The sequence below is a fragment of the Pteronotus mesoamericanus genome, unplaced genomic scaffold (genome assembly GCF_021234165.1).
Source record: "Pteronotus mesoamericanus isolate MK-2021 breed Mesoamerican mustached bat unplaced genomic scaffold, CSHL_Meso_final contig_90, whole genome shotgun sequence".
Lineage (NCBI taxonomy): Eukaryota > Metazoa > Chordata > Mammalia > Chiroptera > Mormoopidae > Pteronotus > Pteronotus mesoamericanus.
This window is the reverse complement of record NW_026555277.1, coordinates 31,498,350-31,517,255: the sequence shown is the minus strand read 5'-3', so window position 1 is coordinate 31,517,255 and position 18,906 is coordinate 31,498,350. Positions and strand designations below refer to the sequence as shown.

The 18,906-nt window shown below is 45.4% G+C and overlaps 1 protein-coding gene across 1 annotated transcript in view; it reads left to right on the top strand.

The window, feature by feature from the left end:
• The window catches only part of KIAA1549L (KIAA1549 like), a 228,125-nt gene that overhangs the window by 127,812 nt on the left and 81,407 nt on the right, over nt 1-18,906 (top strand). Inside the window, exons 2-7 of the mRNA XM_054585936.1 lie at nt 1,631-4,189; nt 4,589-5,203; nt 7,231-7,346; nt 9,954-10,173; nt 10,990-11,123; nt 17,284-17,446. Of these exons, the coding sequence (XP_054441911.1) occupies nt 1,631-4,189; nt 4,589-5,203; nt 7,231-7,346; nt 9,954-10,173; nt 10,990-11,123; nt 17,284-17,446 (3,807 nt within the window). The remainder of the gene's footprint in view (nt 1-1,630; nt 4,190-4,588; nt 5,204-7,230; nt 7,347-9,953; nt 10,174-10,989; nt 11,124-17,283; nt 17,447-18,906) is intronic.

Genomic DNA, 18,906 nt, shown 5'->3' with positions numbered 1-18,906 from the left:
TGAGGGCCAGTTTCTTGGGTAGCTGTAAATCCCAAGAATGGGAGATTTAAAAAAAAAGGCAGAGAATCAAAAAGGAAATTTTTTGTGATAACTAATTCCAAGACTTAAAAAAGGAAACGGAAAATAATATTTCAGAAAACCGTCACTGTTTAGCTTTTGTGGCTGCAGAGTATATTGCCTATTCTAAACACTCAGATATTTTCAGACTTCAGGTTTAGTGTGATTTTCGTTGTTGGAAGAATCCAGTGTTTGGGGTGCGGGGACAGGGAGCAGGCACTGGGGGGAGAGAAGCGGCAGAGACCGAGAAGACTGCCCTGGGAGTGAGGAAACTTTGCATCTGACCCTGCTTCTGTTCCTAATCAGTTCTGTGGCTTCTGGCAAATGGCGTCCCCTTTCTGGGCCACAGTGTCCTCTTTTGTTAAACAAATCAAGAAAAGAAACACAGAGTAGAGCCTGTAATGACAGCTCATTGTGTAGGGCCTTTTTTTTTTTTGCATTTGTTTAGTGCTTTTCTGATTGAAGAACCCTTCCTTCCACCTCCCTGATTTCTTTTGCTCCTCGCAGCAGCCCGGTGGGGTAGCTACCGCGCTTATTGCCCCCCACTTCACGCAGCAGCGACCAGAGAAGCATCTCCAGGTGGCCGGAGGGCGCATGCAAACCCAGGTCTTCTGGCTGCAATGCTTGGCTCATTTGTTTATTCCCATCAGACAATTCTAAAGTTTTTAGCTAATAATGTAAAAAGCTCTAGAAGTGCCTTTTCTTTCTTTTTTGTGGTTAATTTAAAATATTATCTAATAGCACTTAGCCCCCTCTGGGGTCGTCAACACCACAGAACCATGGAAAGAGGGTCAGAGGGTCATCATGGAGAATGCCCTTTCTCTCCCAAGTGTGACATTTTCCACTTTCTGATTAGTTACTTCCTTGCCTCCTTTCCTCTGGAGGTTCCTGCTCTGTGCCCTGTGTCCTTGTCTCTCTTCCCGTGGTTCCACACATGGGTGCTGCCAGTGCCCGTAGGGACGCCAGGCCTTATGAGAGGTGTCTGGTCCTAGGTTTGATGTGCACAGTTTTTCTCTCAGAGATAGCCTCATCTGAAAGAAATCCCCAGTGCTTGTTGACATGGTGTGAATAATAGCATCAGGAATCCTTTTAAATCCAACAAGATAGATGTCTCCCGGCTGCCATCTTTCCAGACTTAGGCAACCGCAGTTATTCTGCTTGAGATACTTTAAGATCTGCCCCCCCCCCCCATGCAGTTTGGGTTTCTGGATGAGGTTTATTTTGGTGTCATTGGCCATGGCAGGTAGCCACCTTCATCTTTGACTTTCTAGATTGTGAGTTTCACAGTTCAACTCTCATAGGTGGCACAGCAGAAGGACTTAAAATACACAAGCATGTCCCACATCTTTACTTAAACATCACAGAGACTAGTCATCAATCCTGTCCTGTACGCCAGCTGCAGCATTTGCATGTTTATAATAATTTATTGTTCTGGTGTATTCAATGTGTCTTCGGTGCCAGGGTGGAACAGGCCAGAGCTGAGCCTCTCTTGCCCGCCCCTTCCCTCAGGACCTACGCCTGCGGGCACCTAAGGGCTGTCTGATGTCTGACTGCTTGATGTTTTGTTTCACAGGAACAGGCGATCTACAGATAACCGTCACCCCAAACCCAGAGTCATTTCCTCCTGGGAAATTGTTACCGATTTCACCAACATGGCCTTTCTCAGAAGTCCAGTCTTCCTCGGCAGCGGACAGAATCAAGAATGTGCTCGGACCGTCCCCTGACAACACCAGCGTGCTGCAGTTCACCCGGACACCTCCTCCCAAGACACACCGCAGAGCGAGGGCTCATGGGGACTTCTCCTCTTCCCCTTACCAAGGAAGCGGCTATAGCGCCTCCTTCGAGCCTTACAAGGATTCCACTGAGTCGCTGGTCCACCCAAGATCTCAAGGGGGAAAAGAAACAACCAGCGTGTCAGGTTTGCCTCACACTAGCATGCTCCCCGCATTGTCCTCTGTCCCATCAGTGCCATCCTTGAGCCCTGTCCTCCCATCTCAGCCCGTATGGGTAGGGACTCCTTCCATCTCAAAACGACATACTCTGGGGTCAGACATCCTTCCACTTCTCCCTCCATCTCCATCCTCTTCATTGGTTACTGACTCACCTCATTCCACCATCTTTTCTAAGCCAGCTGAGCAACCCACCAAAGTGCCTTTATTCCCCCAAAGAGCTCCAATGGACTCCTCTTCAACTCAGAGTGTACCTAATCCCCTAAACCCATTTGCTGATGAAATGAACCACACTCCATCCAAAAATGCCCAGGATTTAATAGGTATCCCTCGTCTAGGTTTTTCTGGGTCTTCGACAAAGCAGTACTCACAGCTGCCCTCCATGGAGAGCCCTCGCTCAGCGAGCTCCCCAACGCCGGAGTTTTTGAGCTCCAGGGCAGAGCTGGCTCATCTGTCTCCCCCTCCCCTAGCACCTGGAAGTCTTCACCTGTCAGGTGGAACTCCCTCATGGTCAAGGTTGGAAGTGGCTTCAAGCCCTGCATCCACCCAGCCAGCTGAAGCTGAGGTGGCTGAAAGAGTGCACAGTGGGGTGCCTTTGACGAGCACAGCAATAGCAGCAACCCGTGAGACCATGCCTTCACTTTTTCAGACTGCTGAGTCAGTGGCGGTGGAAATGACCAGCAGAAAGCTGGCCCCCACCACTGCAAAGGACTCTGCTAACCCACTGCTTTTGTCAGCAGCCCCAGAGAATTCGGAAGGGCCCTCCCTTTCAGCAGAACACACATCTTTCTCTTCGATGCCTTCCCCTCTGCCTCCCACTACAGCCAGCCAAGGACAAGCCAACCTTTCCAGAGCCGTTCCTGCATCACCATCAAAGGGCGCAGTGGCAGACGTTCCCTCCACGCCTACTTTCCTACGGCCGGCGCAGAATCATTCCTCTCCCTCCGCCAAGCCCGAAATGCTGACTCCTCAGGCCAAGGGCCTTGATGGACACCCTCCTCCTGCAGCTACGGACTTTCTCCCCTCAAGCAAATTTCCTAATCTCCTTGCCACGACTCGGGCATTTCCCCTGCAGAAAGAAGACAGCGTGACAGCTGTTTTCAAGAAAAACGAAAAGGCAAACTTCACAGTTGCTCTCCAGGCCCTTCCAAGTAAAGAGATTTGGAGTCTTCACACAGTAGATGGATTCACCTCTGATTTTACCGCTGATCGTAGTTCACCCACTGTCACTACAACACCCAGAACAAACCTTCCTTCCGAATTACCTCCACGTTCCATCTCCTCTGTACGAGCCACCCAGACTGTTTCCCCGTCTCCCAGCTCTTCCACCAGCAATCCAGAGACCTACACAGCTGCCACGGACCATTCTGAGCTGCCAGTTTCAACTTCCAAACGGGTGATAGCATCTCCCTCCTCCACTGAGGTCTATGATTTCTCAACAATGGGAAGTGTGAAGAAGCCAGCAGTCACAGATGTTTTCTGGAGTTCTCTTTCAGCAGAAACTGGATCCCTTTCCACAGAACCAACGTTATCTGGCTTGCAGCAGCAAACAAATTATGATACCAATGGGCACACAATGAGCTCCACAAGTTGGAAAACTTATTCAGCTTCCTCTGCTGCTCCCAGTGATTTAGCTTCAGCTGTTAGTACAATAGAATCTCAGGATTTCCAAGACACTGCTGGGCATTCAGCAACTGCAGAAGGCTTTAGTATTCAGGATCCAGTCCTTGACACAAGCACCAATCAACTAGTCCAACAATCAGACGTTACCATGGTTGGAAACCATACAGACATTCTGTCCGTTAGTAATGACAACCACCCCAGAGTCTTCCAAACATCTGAGGTTGAAGATTACCCATCCACAAGTCAATATGTCCAGTCTCATCCCCATCTGCAGCGGCCTGTCCATCCAACACATTCTCTCTTGCTAACCTCTCCAAGTCTGCCTTCCACAGCTGGTCTGCGGGAAATGTTTTCAGATGGAATGGATACAAGTTTCCAAATTTCCAGCGGCATCTATCCATCTCCTGTGATAAATGCTTCCACACCATTCCAGAATATCCCAAGCTATCACTCTACTGCTGAATCTCCTCTGTCAACCAGCGCCTCAATCAGGACCCCATCCAAAGTGCTCCTGCCTTCTCAGCGCCCCAAGAAATGGACAGGTGCAGCCACTAATGCAGGTAGTTCGTTTCCTGGTACCCAGAAAACAGGTAGGACTGCTTCTGCAGCCAAAGCATCTTCAAGCTCAGTGCAGACGCCCAGCTTTGCTCAGGAGCAGGCACACCTTGTCTCACTGGTGAATGAATTAGCAGCCCCCAAGTGTCATGTCCTTGATCCTCTGCTGACTTGATTTTTTAAAAAGGATTCACCATTTAAGTGTCCTTATTACCAACCACAGCTTTGCTATAACTGTCATTCTCATTATGCTTAATTGACTTAATGAGCTAAGCTGCTTTGCCTAAATTTCAGAGCACAGAGACGTTTCGCCACGGCAAATCCATAAGTTATATGCGCTCATCACCGCAAGTGATGTGTGCATTCTGGGCCAATGACAAACTCTGCTTTTTCTCTCTTTACAGCGGACTCTGCGGTGTCCTTCAAGGCAGAACCCACAGCAGCAGCAGCTTCCACGTTGTTTCTGAGGAAATCAAGCCCGCCGGCACTGTCTGCAGCCCTGGTTGCTAAGGGCACTGGCAGCAGCCCTTCGGCCGGGGTCTCAGGATTAGTCAAGAGCAGTTTGACCACTGCTCTAGCTAAAAATGTCACCAACAACACAGCATCTGCCCCAAAGGCGACACCAGGGGCGGCCCATTCAGCTTTCTCATTCACTCCAACCTACATGTTTGCAAGATCCGCATACACCATGAACACTCACACAGCCATGCAAGGGACCCCGGGCACCGCCTCTGGCCTGTTGTCCACCACACACCACACCAGGAAACCACAAGCCATGCACACGAGCTTCCCGAACCCCACTAACTCGGACCTGCCCAGGGCGTCCACCACACGCGCGCTGACAATCACGGCAGCGCTGACGTCCGTTACAGCACCAGTCAGGGCGACCCGGCTGCCGCCGCTGCTGGCAGAAAACCCAAACGCTGCTCTTCCCGCTGTGTCGACAGCTACGGTCACAGCTGGCAAAGTAGTGTCCAACCTGGAGTGCCAGATGTCCAGTAAACTTTTGGTGAAGATAGGTAAGACTCCACTACATTGATTATACTTGAAAGCAGCAAGCACGTGACGGCTTCAGAGATGCCAACAGAATAATTATATTTCTTTGGGATCGGCGGTTCTCAACCAGGGGCAGTTTTGCTCCCCCTCATCCACAGGACATTTGGCCGCATCTAGAGATGTTTTGCGGTCTGTACAATTTGAAGGGTGGAGAGGGTGCTGCTGGCATCTAGCGAGATAGAGATTAGGGTGCTGCTAAGCATCCTGCATTGCAGGGATGGTTGACAACAAAGAATAGGCCAGCCCAAAATGTCAGGAGTGCCAGGGTTGAGAACTCTTGATCTTTATCAAGTGACAGAGGTGGGGCCAAGCGTTAAGTGATAACGAGGGGTCACTTCTGGTGTCAGAGGTCCCTCAGAAATCAGTCAGGCCAGGGGTCTGAGAAAGCAGATGTGCACCGAGTTTTGCCTGTAGGGTGGATCAGTGATGTTTTGCATAAATGAATGATGTCTTAGTAAAATATGCAATCTTGGGGAGTGCTGCAGAATTGAGAAAGGCTTTTTGTCATGTATGTTCTCAATCAGCAGGAACTGAAAGTACAGCTGCGGTACTCTGTGTGGGCACCCGGGATTGCTTTTGATGTTAAAAAAGGAGACCCTGCAAATGTTTGGAGGTGGATGCTGTCTTTTCAGCCCTCAGCTCCCAGTTGCAACGCAGCAGACCAAGGAGGCACAGGGTCCTTTTAATAGCGGGATAGAGTTTGCTATAAAAAAACATTAGACACAGTATTTGAGAGAGCTTGCCAATGTTGAATGCTCGCACCCTGCCTTCCACTTCGCCCCACAAAGAATTTAATGAAACCGTCTCTCAAGACATATCTTATTCTAAAATGGGAAATTGTGAAACTAGGTCTAGCAGAAAGTACAGTATTTCTTTCTATATCTCAAGAAATTATACCATCTGGTTTTCCACTTTCCCTTCCCCTTGCGCTCCAGATCTGTGCCTCCTGCTCTGAGTGGCAACCTCTGCCACCTAGACGCACAAGTCTGGAACATTCTCCCCCTCTCGTTTTCACCGACTCCCCCCATCACCCCAGCCACGCCCAGCCAACCACAAGTTACTTTTAGGTCTGCCTCCAGCGTACCCCTTCTTCCCACCACCGCCGCCACTTTTCTTAGTTCACATTGTCACAGTCGCCCCCCTCAATTTCTGCAACAGGAGCCAAATTCATCTCTCTGCATTCAGACTCTCCTCCACCCCACACACGCGTTCTCCAGCCTGCAGTTGAAGGACCTTCTAAAATGCATGCCTTTATTTAAAACCCTTTATTTCCTATTACCCTCAGGGCCAAGCCTAAACACTCGGTGAAATGGCTCACTTTTCTCCCCCGTGCCTTTGCCCTTGGTCTTCCCTCTGCTGGGAGTGGGTGGGGACAGCTCCTTCCCGGCTTTCCTTAGTGCGCGCCTGTCATCCTTCAGGACTCAGCAGAAGCGTCAGATCCTCCTGGAAACCTTGCTTGATCCCCACACCCCTGCCCAAGTCAGAGCTGGATGCCCCTCCTAGGGCCTGCAGCTGGCTTCCCTTCAAATAGCCCCTGTCACATTCAGTCACAGCTGCCTGTTTTCACCCTGGTCTCCACCTCTGTCACACCTTCCTGATGCAGTTTTAAGCCATCACACCTAGCTCAGGGCCTGCATCTAAGTCGGCCTCCTGGGAAATCTGTGGAGAGCGTTCGCTTGCGTGTAGACCCACCAGGGCAGGTACTGCTGATCCCACCTTTCAAAGTCAGAGGCAGCATTGGTCAGAAATTAAGTGCCACCAGCCTGAGAGCTTTTTCTCCTCACAAATGGCTAGGGCCTTCTTTCCTTGGGACTTGAATGGGACCAATAGAGCTCCTCCCCTAGTGTCCCACCTCCCCACCCCACGGGACCCACACTCACTGGCTTCACTCAGAACTTGTGAGAGGCGGTGGCTGGGGAGGCGACGCGGGCCCTTTCATTAGGTCCCCTGCTGCCTTACGCTGATTGCCGCACTTGCTTTCCTCCCACAGTTCTCTTTCTGACGCAAAGGAGAGTGCAGATCGGTGAAACCTTGAGGCTCAATGTCGCCAAAGGGCTCACACAGGCGTTGCGGAAGGCCTTCCACCAGAACGACGTCTCGGCTCACGTAAGCCCCTCGCTTTTGTTGTCAGACTAATCCCTCTATATCCCCCTCTTGTCCAGAGTATGTTCAGATGGTTCTCCTCCTCCCTGGGCACCATAACCACACTGGCCGGAAGTAGCGTCTTTTTTCATTTTGGTCCATAGTGTATGTGTGGTGGCTGGAGAAAAATTCTGAGATGGAAAATGGAGGCTAATTGCCTTACGTCCAGAATTTTTTTTAAAAGCCTTGATATGCTGTGTGAAATTTTCCCATTAGCCCATTGTTTGGGAAAAGTATTTAATATCATTAGTGGAATTCTCTAGAAACCATCCATAGCTTCTTTCTTTATCTTTCTCACCATTTTAAATAATTAATGATTTATTTCTGGACATTTAAAAGTTACTCTGAATTGTAAATTGAGTGCAGCTCTGCTTAAACTGCCAGCAGCAGGCAGGGAAGGGGACACTTTTTCTCCACTTCAATGCCAAGTACTGCTTAACAACTGCTAGATGATTTTGAAGGCATATCCCAGTGATGGAAGCCTTGCTTTATGTGCTTTTGGTTTGATTCCATGTTTTAAAGCAGTAAATGCAGTTGGCAGTCAGTGGGCACCTTTTGCGCCTCAGCTCTTCCTTTGATGCTTTGTTCTACAGTTGCGTTCAGCTGGGTGGTCCCCCCCGCCCCCCCCCCGCCACCACCACACCAAGGACTAAGAATAAGGTTTGGTACATAATTTGTTGGCCATTGTCAATCTCTTTTATATAATTCTAAAAAAGAAAGAAAGAAGGAAAGAAATGCATTCTATGTGAGGTATCTGTGATTTCTACAACGGTATTTGAAAGCATGTGCCCTGACTGGGAATCAAACCGGTGACCTTTCAGTTTGCAGGCTGGCACTCAATCCACTGAGCCACACCAGCCAGGGCTGAAAGTGGAAAATGTGAATGTTTCCATTGATTGCCTGATACAGGTGTCACTAAACTTCTGTCATTTACAAACGACCTTCACAGCTTTTGCCTTTCCTGCATGCCATCACAGACCGCGGTGACAGTTAGTATGTATTAGTTCTTTTCTTTTTCTATTGTATTTTTTCCGTTACCATTTATCCGCTTTTTACTGCCTTCCCCCAGCAGTCACCACACTGTTGTCCATGTCCATGAGCGCTTTTTCCTTTTTGCTCCATCTCTCTACCCCCAACCCCTCTCCCATTAGTTTTTTTAATTGGCTCATTTTAAAAAACTTAAATACATTTCTTTTGAAAGGATGTTTGATATTACCACCATAAATGGAAATCAAGATCATTTGCCTCAAAGAAAATGTAATCATAAAAACGAGAATAATGGAAACAGCTTGTTAAATTGAAGCTAAACAGCATTGGCAGAAATGCAATTTGTAAGGCTCAGAGAGGTATTGAAAGTCAATAATCCCCAAGCAGAGACTTGCTCCTTGAGGTCACTGGAAGGACTTGAACTGGGGTAACTTGCTCTCTGGTGTTACTCAGTGTTGTGTCCATGCTCCGCCTGGAAGTATCTTGTTCCACCTAAAGCCACCTTTACAAATTTTTTTATTTTTCAATGAAAGTTTATATTCAGTATTATTTTGTGTTAGTTTCAGGTGTACAGCATACTGGTTAGACAATCATATACCTTACAAAGGGATCTCCTCGATATTTCAAGTACCCTCCTGGCATAGCTATTACATAATTATTACAATATTATTGACTGTTTCCTATGCTGTGCTTTACATCCCCGCGACTGCTTTGTCGCCATCAGTCACCTAAGCCATCTTGAACAACGCCTCGGGAAACAAAGTGTGAAGAAACGAAAGGCGCACCCAGCCTGTAGCAAAATCAGTTGTTTTGATTTCTTTGGCAAATACACATGATACTATTAATGGAGATGCAAGAGTAAGGAGGGAAAGTGGGTGTTAAAAACACCCTGACCTGTTTATATAAAATGAAAGCAAAAACAAATAAGAATAAACTCTAAAGCCTTGAAGTCTTCCGTTTGAGTCAAAAAGAGCTCAGATCAGCAGCATCCCCTAGGACCAGCTGTATGAGAAGCTCCCCGTGGCCCAAGGCGCCTGGGTCTTGAACCAACTGATGAGCAAGAATGGAGTTCAGTTGAACAGTTCTCTCAGCTTCTAGACAGAGGAATTCACCTCAGATACTATTTGACTCCTGTCCTGAAGGTACCCCCACTTAATCTCTCATTTCTGCCTTTTAATTTTTAAATGATGAGAAATGAAATAAAGCTGCTTTTTTTTTAATTTTATTTTTTTTATTAGCAGCGTTCCATTCCCCAGAAATCTCTCTTGCCTGCCGTCTCCTTTCTGCCACCTTGGGTGATAATTGGTGCTCACAGGATTTACTGAGACACTTAAGGAACCAAAAACAAAAAAAACCAAAAACCACGGAACCGCAAACCCACAGATTTAATCCTATTAACGTTTAGGTTCAATATAAATTACATTTTGTTGTATTCTGATATTTTGAGACTTGCCAACCTACATCTGCTTTACAGCATTGTTCAAATAGTTGCTGAATGAGAACATCCTATTCCCCAGCCATGCTAAATAACTTAAAGTACTGTGGAAGCAAATACTTAGTTCTGGGCATCCATTTGTTTTGTAGGTGGACATTCTGGAACATTCTCATAACGTCACAGTTGGTTATTATGTTACCAAAGGGAGGCTGGTGTACTTGCCTTCCGTAGTGATCGAAATGCTGGGTGTTTACGGGGTCAGCAATGTCACTGCAGATCTGAAGCAGCACACCCCAAACTTGCAGTCTGTGGCAGTGCTCGCCTCCCCCTGGGATCCCCAGCCTGCAGGCCACTTCCAGCTGAAAACAGGCAAGTAACTCAGAAGGAAAGGCTTCCTATCCTTTCTGGGACTGGGGACAGTACCAAGAAGACACCTGTTTAAAAACTCCATTGCTAACTGCTCTGTCATCTCTTAATGTCCCTGTGTTCCTTCCTCAAAGGGCCCTGCCGGACAAATGTCCAAGCGCCCTGCACATCAGCCGAAATTTTCCCTGGATTTAGTAAAAATATTTCTTGATAGGATCCTTTATTCCTAATGTATATATTTAGTACCTACATGCACCAAGTGCTATATTTTTTTTTTCTGTATTTTGGATACTGATTAGAGTTGAGTATCCATAAAATCTATACTTTGGAGCAACATGTTCCAGATGCCACTGAAGGAGGATCTTTGAGCTTAGGCCTTGGAATCTTTCCTTCAGGCTCCCTGCTGATTCCAGTCCTGTGGTTTGTGAACCCCAGGCGTGGAGAACTCGTGAAAATAGAAAGGCTCAACCAACTTAGCAATGCAGGTCAATTGATTATTTTTTCCCTCCAAAGAATCGGGAGGCATGGCCTCTCTTAGGGTATTTCTTAGCAGTCTTGGAGCAGTTGTCTATATATTCCAGTCAAGTGAAATCACAGAATGTTTTGCATTGGAGGGAATCTCAGGCCCAATCCCTCTTTAAATTCCTCTAGGTTATAATCATTTTAAGATCCGCTTCCAAAACTACAACCACACCTTGTTGCCCTTTACTTACCTAATTGCTCTGATGTAAAAATTGTGGTTTTGTATCATGACTGCTGTTACGTCCAAGGAACAAAGACACCATGTTGGCGAGGGCTGATGTATCACTCTCATTCTAGTGCTTCAGTTTGTGAGCCAGTCTGACAACATACAGTCCTGCAAGTTCGCCCAGGTAATGGAACAGAGGCTGCAGAAGGCCTTCCAGGATGCCGAGAAGAAGGTTCTGAACACCAAAAGCAACATGACAATTCAGGTAAGGGGGAGGGCACTTGAGCCGTGCAGTTTGACAGAGACCAATCATAATACAGATGTTGACAAGATGTGACTTGGTCCCCCATCTCAAAGCCTCCTGGAGTCGATGTTACTTTGTACTTTGAGCAGGTATTGAAGGCAGGAGACAGTGCCGCTCTGGGGCCTCTGAGTCTAGTCAGTCCTGGTGCTTGTGAGGATGTCTGGCGTGTGGATGCCGTGTTGCTGTCTACCTGCTTTGGTTTGGGATTTTATATTTCTTTTTCCCGCATGAAGATTCCTCAGGCCTTTCCAATACATTATTTTTAAAAATTGTAATAAATATACTACATAAGATACCAAATGTCTTATATAAAATGAATCATTTCTAAATAGCTAACTCACTAAGACTTGCCTATTCTGTGATTTTCATGAGTTATTTTCCAGACATCCACATAAACAGTCTCTTACTTTACACGCACACACACACACACACACACACACACACACACACACACAGTATATTTAGGGCTTCCTATGTGCCAGGACCGTGCTAAGCGTTTTATGAATATTTTGCTATGTAATACCTAAGACCTTATTTCTGAGGTATTATTATCATCATTTCACAAAAGAAGGAACTGAAGAGAGGTGAGAAACTTCCAGAAGGTCACACAGTTGGTAAAATATAGAATAAAGACTTCAGTCAAGGCTCACTCTTACCCACCAGGCTTCACCAGCATCGATGCAGTGTGGAAATGGCGTCCTTGGTGAAACTTTTGGCAAACGCATGAATTATTCCCCAGGAAAACCCCTCTCCTGGCGTACCCTATTTCAGTTTCCTGGATTCACAGTAGGCGTGCCATCAAAAGCCTTCCTCAGACCCATTTTTTTTTTTGCAGTTTTATAGATACCACCCCACTGAAGACAGATGCTTCTTAATGATATTTATCTAGCCCCCCAAATTTCTCTAATTAACTGTACTAGCCAATATCTCTGTTTTCACTGAACTAAAAGGCACCTCTAAGTTTGCCTTCGCAATGAAACCCAGTGGTTTTGAAACTGACATTTAGCGTAGGTGAATTATCAGCAACGCCAATACGATGTAGAAAGCATACAATTTAATTTGAATGAGAAGCTTTCCGTTTCTAGACTCATCCAAAGTGGAAGTATCTCATTATGATTTGGTTCATTTTAGACTGAAATCTAAAAACAAGTCACAGGCTTAAGATTTATGTAAGGAGTGTGACTCAGCTCTTTTGTGGGAGATCTTTATTTCTGATTGGATTTGGATTCTCACAGGTACTCAAGTCTGGTTAGAGCCAGAATATACTCTGATGGTATTCAGATCATACTCTGTATTCAGGAAGTATAGCCTTATTGCACACCTGCTATTCATCAGGCACTGGAAGGGACACCAAGAAAAAAAGGCTGCCCTTGGCCTTAGCAAATAAGAAACCTTCCTTGGAAAAGATTACAACAGGCAATTCAAAAATTGTATCTGAATAGATTTTAGAGACTCTTGAATATATCAACAGCTCTTGAAATGAATGGATAATTGGGTGCATTGTTTTATTAACCCCATTTCTCTTTTTGCCTTGGCCGACGGGAAGCCAGGAAAGTTACTGCCTCAGTGTAGAAACCCTGTAAGCCCCTCTACCATCATGCATGGATAACCGTATGATAGCCTTTCCCCTGGGGCTGTCTTTAATGTGATTTTCCCAGGATCTGGTTTTGTAATTATAACTTTCCATTTTATTGTATTACATATAATTTGTGGAATTATATGTAATTCCACCTTGGATCCTCTGTGGAATAAGACTGCATTAATATTTAATTAATTTGTGTAGAGAATCATTGAAAAAGTGACTTGTAATGATTATTTTTTACTTGTATAGCATCGATGCTACAGGCTGGATTAAGTAGACTCATTTAGGACTTTTTGGTGCAAATGACAGTATGCAAGTTCACAGGCGTCAGCAAAAGGAAGAAGTGATTGGTTCAGGTAACTAACAAGTTCAAAGTTTATTTACGTCAGGCACAACTGGATCCAGGTGCTCACATGATTTCTTTATGCGGTTCTCTCTCCATTTCTCGGCTTGCCTTGCTCTGGGCTGCCATCATCCCCAGACCCTGCAGGGTGGCCCCTGGCACCTCCACGTTTGCCTCCTTGTTGCTCAGTCTTGTGGAACCAAAGGACCTTTTTGTGTCATTCCAGTAAAAATCCTGGGATTAGCTGTCATTGGACCCACTTGGATCCTGTGCCCGTTTCTGGACCAGACCAATAACTGTGACCAAGGAGATGAAATGTCCCAATCAACTAGGCCTGGCTGATACCCACCTCTGGAACTTGGGTGGGGCAGTGCCACCGAAAGCACATGAACTGATAGGAGAAATGAGGAATTTCCCCAGGAAGAATCGTGATGCTGTCATAGAAGGGAAAATGGGCGCTGGGAAGGCCAAATAACAACTTTCCGTTTGGTCAGTGTCATGGGTCAGGCTCACGAGTGGCAGCGTGAGAGAGCGGGAAGTAAGAAATCAAGTCAGAAGCCACAAGAGTCTAAGAATAAAAAAGTGGTGGGGGACACAGTATGACTTCCAGGGAACAGTGATACAACCTTGGTCTGAGGCTTGTGACCTCTTCTTATTCAGGAAGCTAGTGTTGGGCAGCCATACACAATGGTCATACTTTTCTTAGCTATAAAAAATAACTATATTAAAGAAGACACACATAAATGGAAAAACATCCTGTGCTTGTGAATTGAAATACTTATTATTGTTAAGGTGTCAGTACTTCTAAGAGAAATCTAGGTATAGTGCAATCCCCATCAAAATCCCAGTGACTTTTTGTGGAAATCCTAAGACTCATTGAATCTCAAGGGACCCTGAATAGCCAAACAACCTTAAAAAGTAGGAGGTCTCACAGTTTCTGATTTCAAAACTTACCACAAAACTATGATAATCAAAACAGTGTGGTACTGGCATAAGCATAGACATATAAACCAAAGGAATAGAATAGAAAGTTCAAAAACAAACCCTTGCATATGTGGTCAAATGATTTTTGACAAGGGTGCTAAGACCAGTGAAGAAAAGACAGTCTTTTGAACCAATGATTGAGAAAATTGGACATCTGTAAGGTAAAGAATGAAGTTGGACCCTTACCTGACGTCATATACATAAATTAACTCAAAATGGGTCAAAGGCCTAAATGTAAGACTTAAACTATTAATCTTAGGAGAAAATAGAGAAGAGCTTCATGACATTGGATTTGGCAATGATTTGTTGGATATGACACCAAAACAGATAACAAAAGAAAAAAATAGATAAATTGGCCTTCATCAAAATTAAAAACTTTTGTGGACCAAAAGACACAATCAAAAGGCAACCCATGGAATGGGAGAAAATATTTGCAAATCATATAGTACCCAATAGGTGGCTAATATCTAGACTCCTGCATAAAGAACTCCTACAACTCAACAAACACCCAATTAATAAATAGGCAAAGGACTTGATTAGACATTTCTCTAAAGAAGATATACAGATGACCAATAAGCATATGGAAAGGTACTCTATATGACTAATCACTAGGGAAATGCAAATCAAAACCACAAGATACCACCTCACACCTCTTAGGAAGCGATTATTTAAAAATGGAATATAACGTGTTGATAAGGATGTAGAGAAATTGGAACCCTTTCGCACACTGCAGGTGGGCATGTCAAATGGCAGTTCCTCAAAAAATTAAACATAGAGTTACCATTTAATCCAGCAATTCTATTTCCAGGTATGTAACCAATAGAACTGAAAGCAGGAACTTGAATAGATATTTATATACCCGTGTTCATAGCAGTGTTATTCACAACAGCCAAAAAAGTGGAAGCAACCCTAGTGCCTGCCCACAGATGAATGGATAAATGTGGCATATAGATACAATGAAATGCTACTCATCCTAATCAAGGAGCTTAATTCTGACACATGCTACAACCTGGATGAACCTTGAGGATGTGTTACTACATGAGATAAGCCAGTCACAAAAGGAAAAATGGTGTGTGATTCCACTTATAAAAGGTATTTAGTTTCATCAAATTAATGGAGACAGAAAGTAGAATGGTGGTTGCCAGGGGCTGGGGGGGAGGAAGAAACGGGAAGTTGTTTAATGGGGACAGAGTTTCATTTTGGGGCAATGGAAAAGTTCCGGAGACGGTGGTGGCGATGGCCGTGCAACAGTGCGGACATACTTAGTGCCGCTGAACTGCACACTTAAAATGGTTAAAATGGTAGCTTTTATGTACTTTACCGCAATAAAAATGTGTGAGACTGATATAATGTTATATGTCAGTTATACTTCAATAAAAATATTCTTAGCCCAAAAACATGTAAGTATCTGGTCAAGTGTCGTGTGCTCAGAGGCCCCCGTACTGCAGGCTCTTTGGGACCCAGTGAAATTTAGCTTTGTTGAAAAGAGGAAAATAGAATGTTCACAATAGAGATAAAGATTGGCGATAAAGGCTGCAGTGTTATTTTAGTTGTTACTTTTATAGATGATAGTACAATGAGGCCTTTGGACTTGTTCAGAAAGAAGTGCCTTTCTTCTTGGTAACTTGAGAAAGAGGTGTGAATACCTATGGCTAAACCACATTCCAAAAATACTTGCAGAGAGGAGCATAAGTGCATGTCCTAGTCATGGGGCTATATCATGGGTCTGTAACCTCTGAGCCTGTTAGGAACTGGGCCGCTCAGCAAGGGGTGAGCTTGAATGTAGTGCACCGGAAGCACCACAAAACCATCCCTGCCCCCCAAGCCTGGTCTGTGGAAAAATTGTCCTCCACAAAACCAGCCCCTGGTGCCGAAAAGCCTGGGGACCATTGGACTATATGATATATACTCAGGGACAGAGAATTTAAAAGGAACTTCCACTCACGGAAAAAAGTGGGAAATAACATGAAGCTACCCTTGACAGTCTTCCTCAAAGTAAGGTTTAAAAGGAGAGTTGCAGACATGTTTATGTCTGAGCACACAAAGGTCTAGGGAAGACGGATACCAGTCAGCTCCTGTTAGGAAGAGAGGACACATTCAAATGAAGATATTTTCAGGAAGTCCAATGAAAGGGGCCCTTTGCAGAAGCCTGGGCAGGTGCTAGGGGAACCGCAGGGACAGTGCAGTACCCAAAGCTGGAACAGCTGGGGCTGAAGGGCGAGGGAAGGGAACAGATACCGGAAGCCACAGCTGCCCAGCAGGAGCTTTGGCCCCACGGGGAGGGAGTCCCCAGCACCAGTACTCTGACGTCACCCTCTCTCTCCCCACATCCTCCATTGTCCACAGGGGTGCTGAGCAGGACGGGAGGGGGTGGCAAGTGGATCTGGAGGAGGGAGGAGCAGACAAAGGTTGTCCCACCAAGTGGGATAACTTCCTGCTGCATCTGGTTTCCACATTTCATCCTCAGGGTCTTTTTGTCCTTACGATGACCCAGAAAACCTCATTTTCTAGTAACAGAAACACTGAGTTAGACAAAATGCAAGAAGCAAACCACACCATCTCATATTCATATTTACATGCTCTAGATTGTATTCATCGGCCATAGGAAATATAATCGCTCTCTAAAGAAGCTATTTTATATTTCTGAATTTCTCTGTAATGAGGTTCAGTCACTGTGTTACTAGGTTGGTGTACATTCTCTGTCCTTTCAACTTTTAAAGTTCCCCAAAAGTTTGACTCAGGCTTTCTCTGTGTGAGCTCTTGAGCGCCCCTTAAATTTAACATTCCTAAGCTCTACTTTGTATTGGCAGAACCATAAAAGTAATGAGACAATTGAGCCCTGGAAAAGATGCAGACTACCTGGGTTTGAATCCTGGCTCTGTCCCTTTTTAGCTGCGTGATGTTGGGCAAGCCCCTGGTCATGCTGGGCCTCAGTGTCCTCCCTTGTAAAAGACAGTCATAATTAGATACACCTCCTAGGGCTGTGGTGAGGATTAAATGAGATGACGTGCCCTGAGCACAATGCCTGGCACGGAACGAGCCATGAGTGAGTGACGACTGTTGTTATTCTTGTCTCTCCCTCGCTCTTACCCCACCTCCCTTTCATTTCTACCCTCAACTTCTGCTTAAACTTCTTCTCCCACAGCCTCCATGAAACAGACCCTCCTCTTACTTGGCATGTCTCCCTCCCCTTTCCTCCTGTGTCGATTCAGATTGTGAGCACATCCAACGCTTCCCAGACTGTCACACTGGTGTACGTGGTGGGCAATCGGAGCTCTTTCCTCAATGGCACCGTGGCCAGCAGCCTCCTCCGCCAGCTCTCAGCTGAGCTGGTGGGGTTCTACCTCACCTACCCGCCGCTCACCATCGCTGAACGTGAGTATGTCCCCGTCACACTGGGACTCTGCCATTTCCCCCAGGGCCTTTCTCCGTTTTACAAATATCCACTGTGCCAGGCTGCGTACTTGCTCTTTGGTCATAAAACAGCACCTGGAATAAATGATTCACGGGGTTGAATTGATGACAAGTTTACTGCACATTGTGAAAAAGCACTTGCTGAGTGCCTTTATTCTTCACACATCTCTGATCTCATTTAATCCTTACAGCCCCCCTCCGAGGTAGGTCCCAAATCGCACCATTTTGCAGAAGAGAAAACTAAAGTTCATTAAGTTTAATAAAACATCCACGTTCAAACAGCTAGTGAGACCTGGAATCTAAGGTTTGAACCCAAGCTGTCTGCCTCTGAGCGTATAATCCTGCCTGGGAGGGCAGCGGTCCTCGTGGCAATGTGGCTTGCTGCGGTCCCCCACTGCTGCCACCCGCAGACGTTCCGAGGCCTTCAGCCCTTGCTCGGGGTGTGTATATCAGTGCAGCTCATTTGCGATCAGCATTGTGACTTCACTTGATGAAGTCCCCACAGTCTTGTGGCCTTGTCTTTCTCTAATGCTTCAGTGACATGATCCTCATTACCACGCAGCAGGCGCAGGCTTTGAAGACAAGGCAGCCTACCCTTTGTCCCCAAACACTTGGTAGCCAAAGGAAGGAAAGATTTATGCTCTTAAATATAGTTGTTGGTACATTTCTCAAGGTCACTGGCAAGTTCTTTTTTAAAACACATATTAGTAAAATTCTTTCTATTTCCTTCTTTGGTTGTTTTTGATATTGTAAATAAATGCGAAGATGTATTCGGATGTACTTCAGCACAGGGTAGCCATTCAGAATTTTTGAATGTTTGTTTAATAGCAAGCTTTTGTGAATTTCCACATAGTAAGGAAAGATAACTGGATTTTATGGAAAAGATTATGCCATAAAAGAAGGCTTCATGACACATGGCATCATGTGAAGAATTTATTTTCTCTCATCTGGATATTTTGATAACAACAACAACTCCTATTTATCGAGCCAGGCACTGTGTAGGCCAGGCTCCGTGCTAAGTCCCTTACGTGGTCACTCTCGTGGTCACTACACCTCTAAAAAAATGTTTGGTACAAGCATTTGGCGGTGAAACTCAATCCTTGACATTGGGAAAATCCATTCAAGAGATACTCATTCCTAAAAATGGTAGTGATGGTTGGATATTTTTAAAGAGAAAGCTACAGTTAAGACAGGTTCTACCTGTGGATCTTAATAACGAAGATTTTCGTCATAAGAAGGTTGTGATGGAAAACTGAAAGAACAGAAATCCACAAACCTGAGAAAACTCTTCATCTGAAAGTGAGCTCTTTTCTGAGTATTTTAGTTTTCTGAATAGCAAGGTGGTTTTGGCCTGTAAGTCATAGAGTTCTTAAGAATGATAGAGCAGGAATGATAAAGCAGGATCCAGCTCCTTCATATTT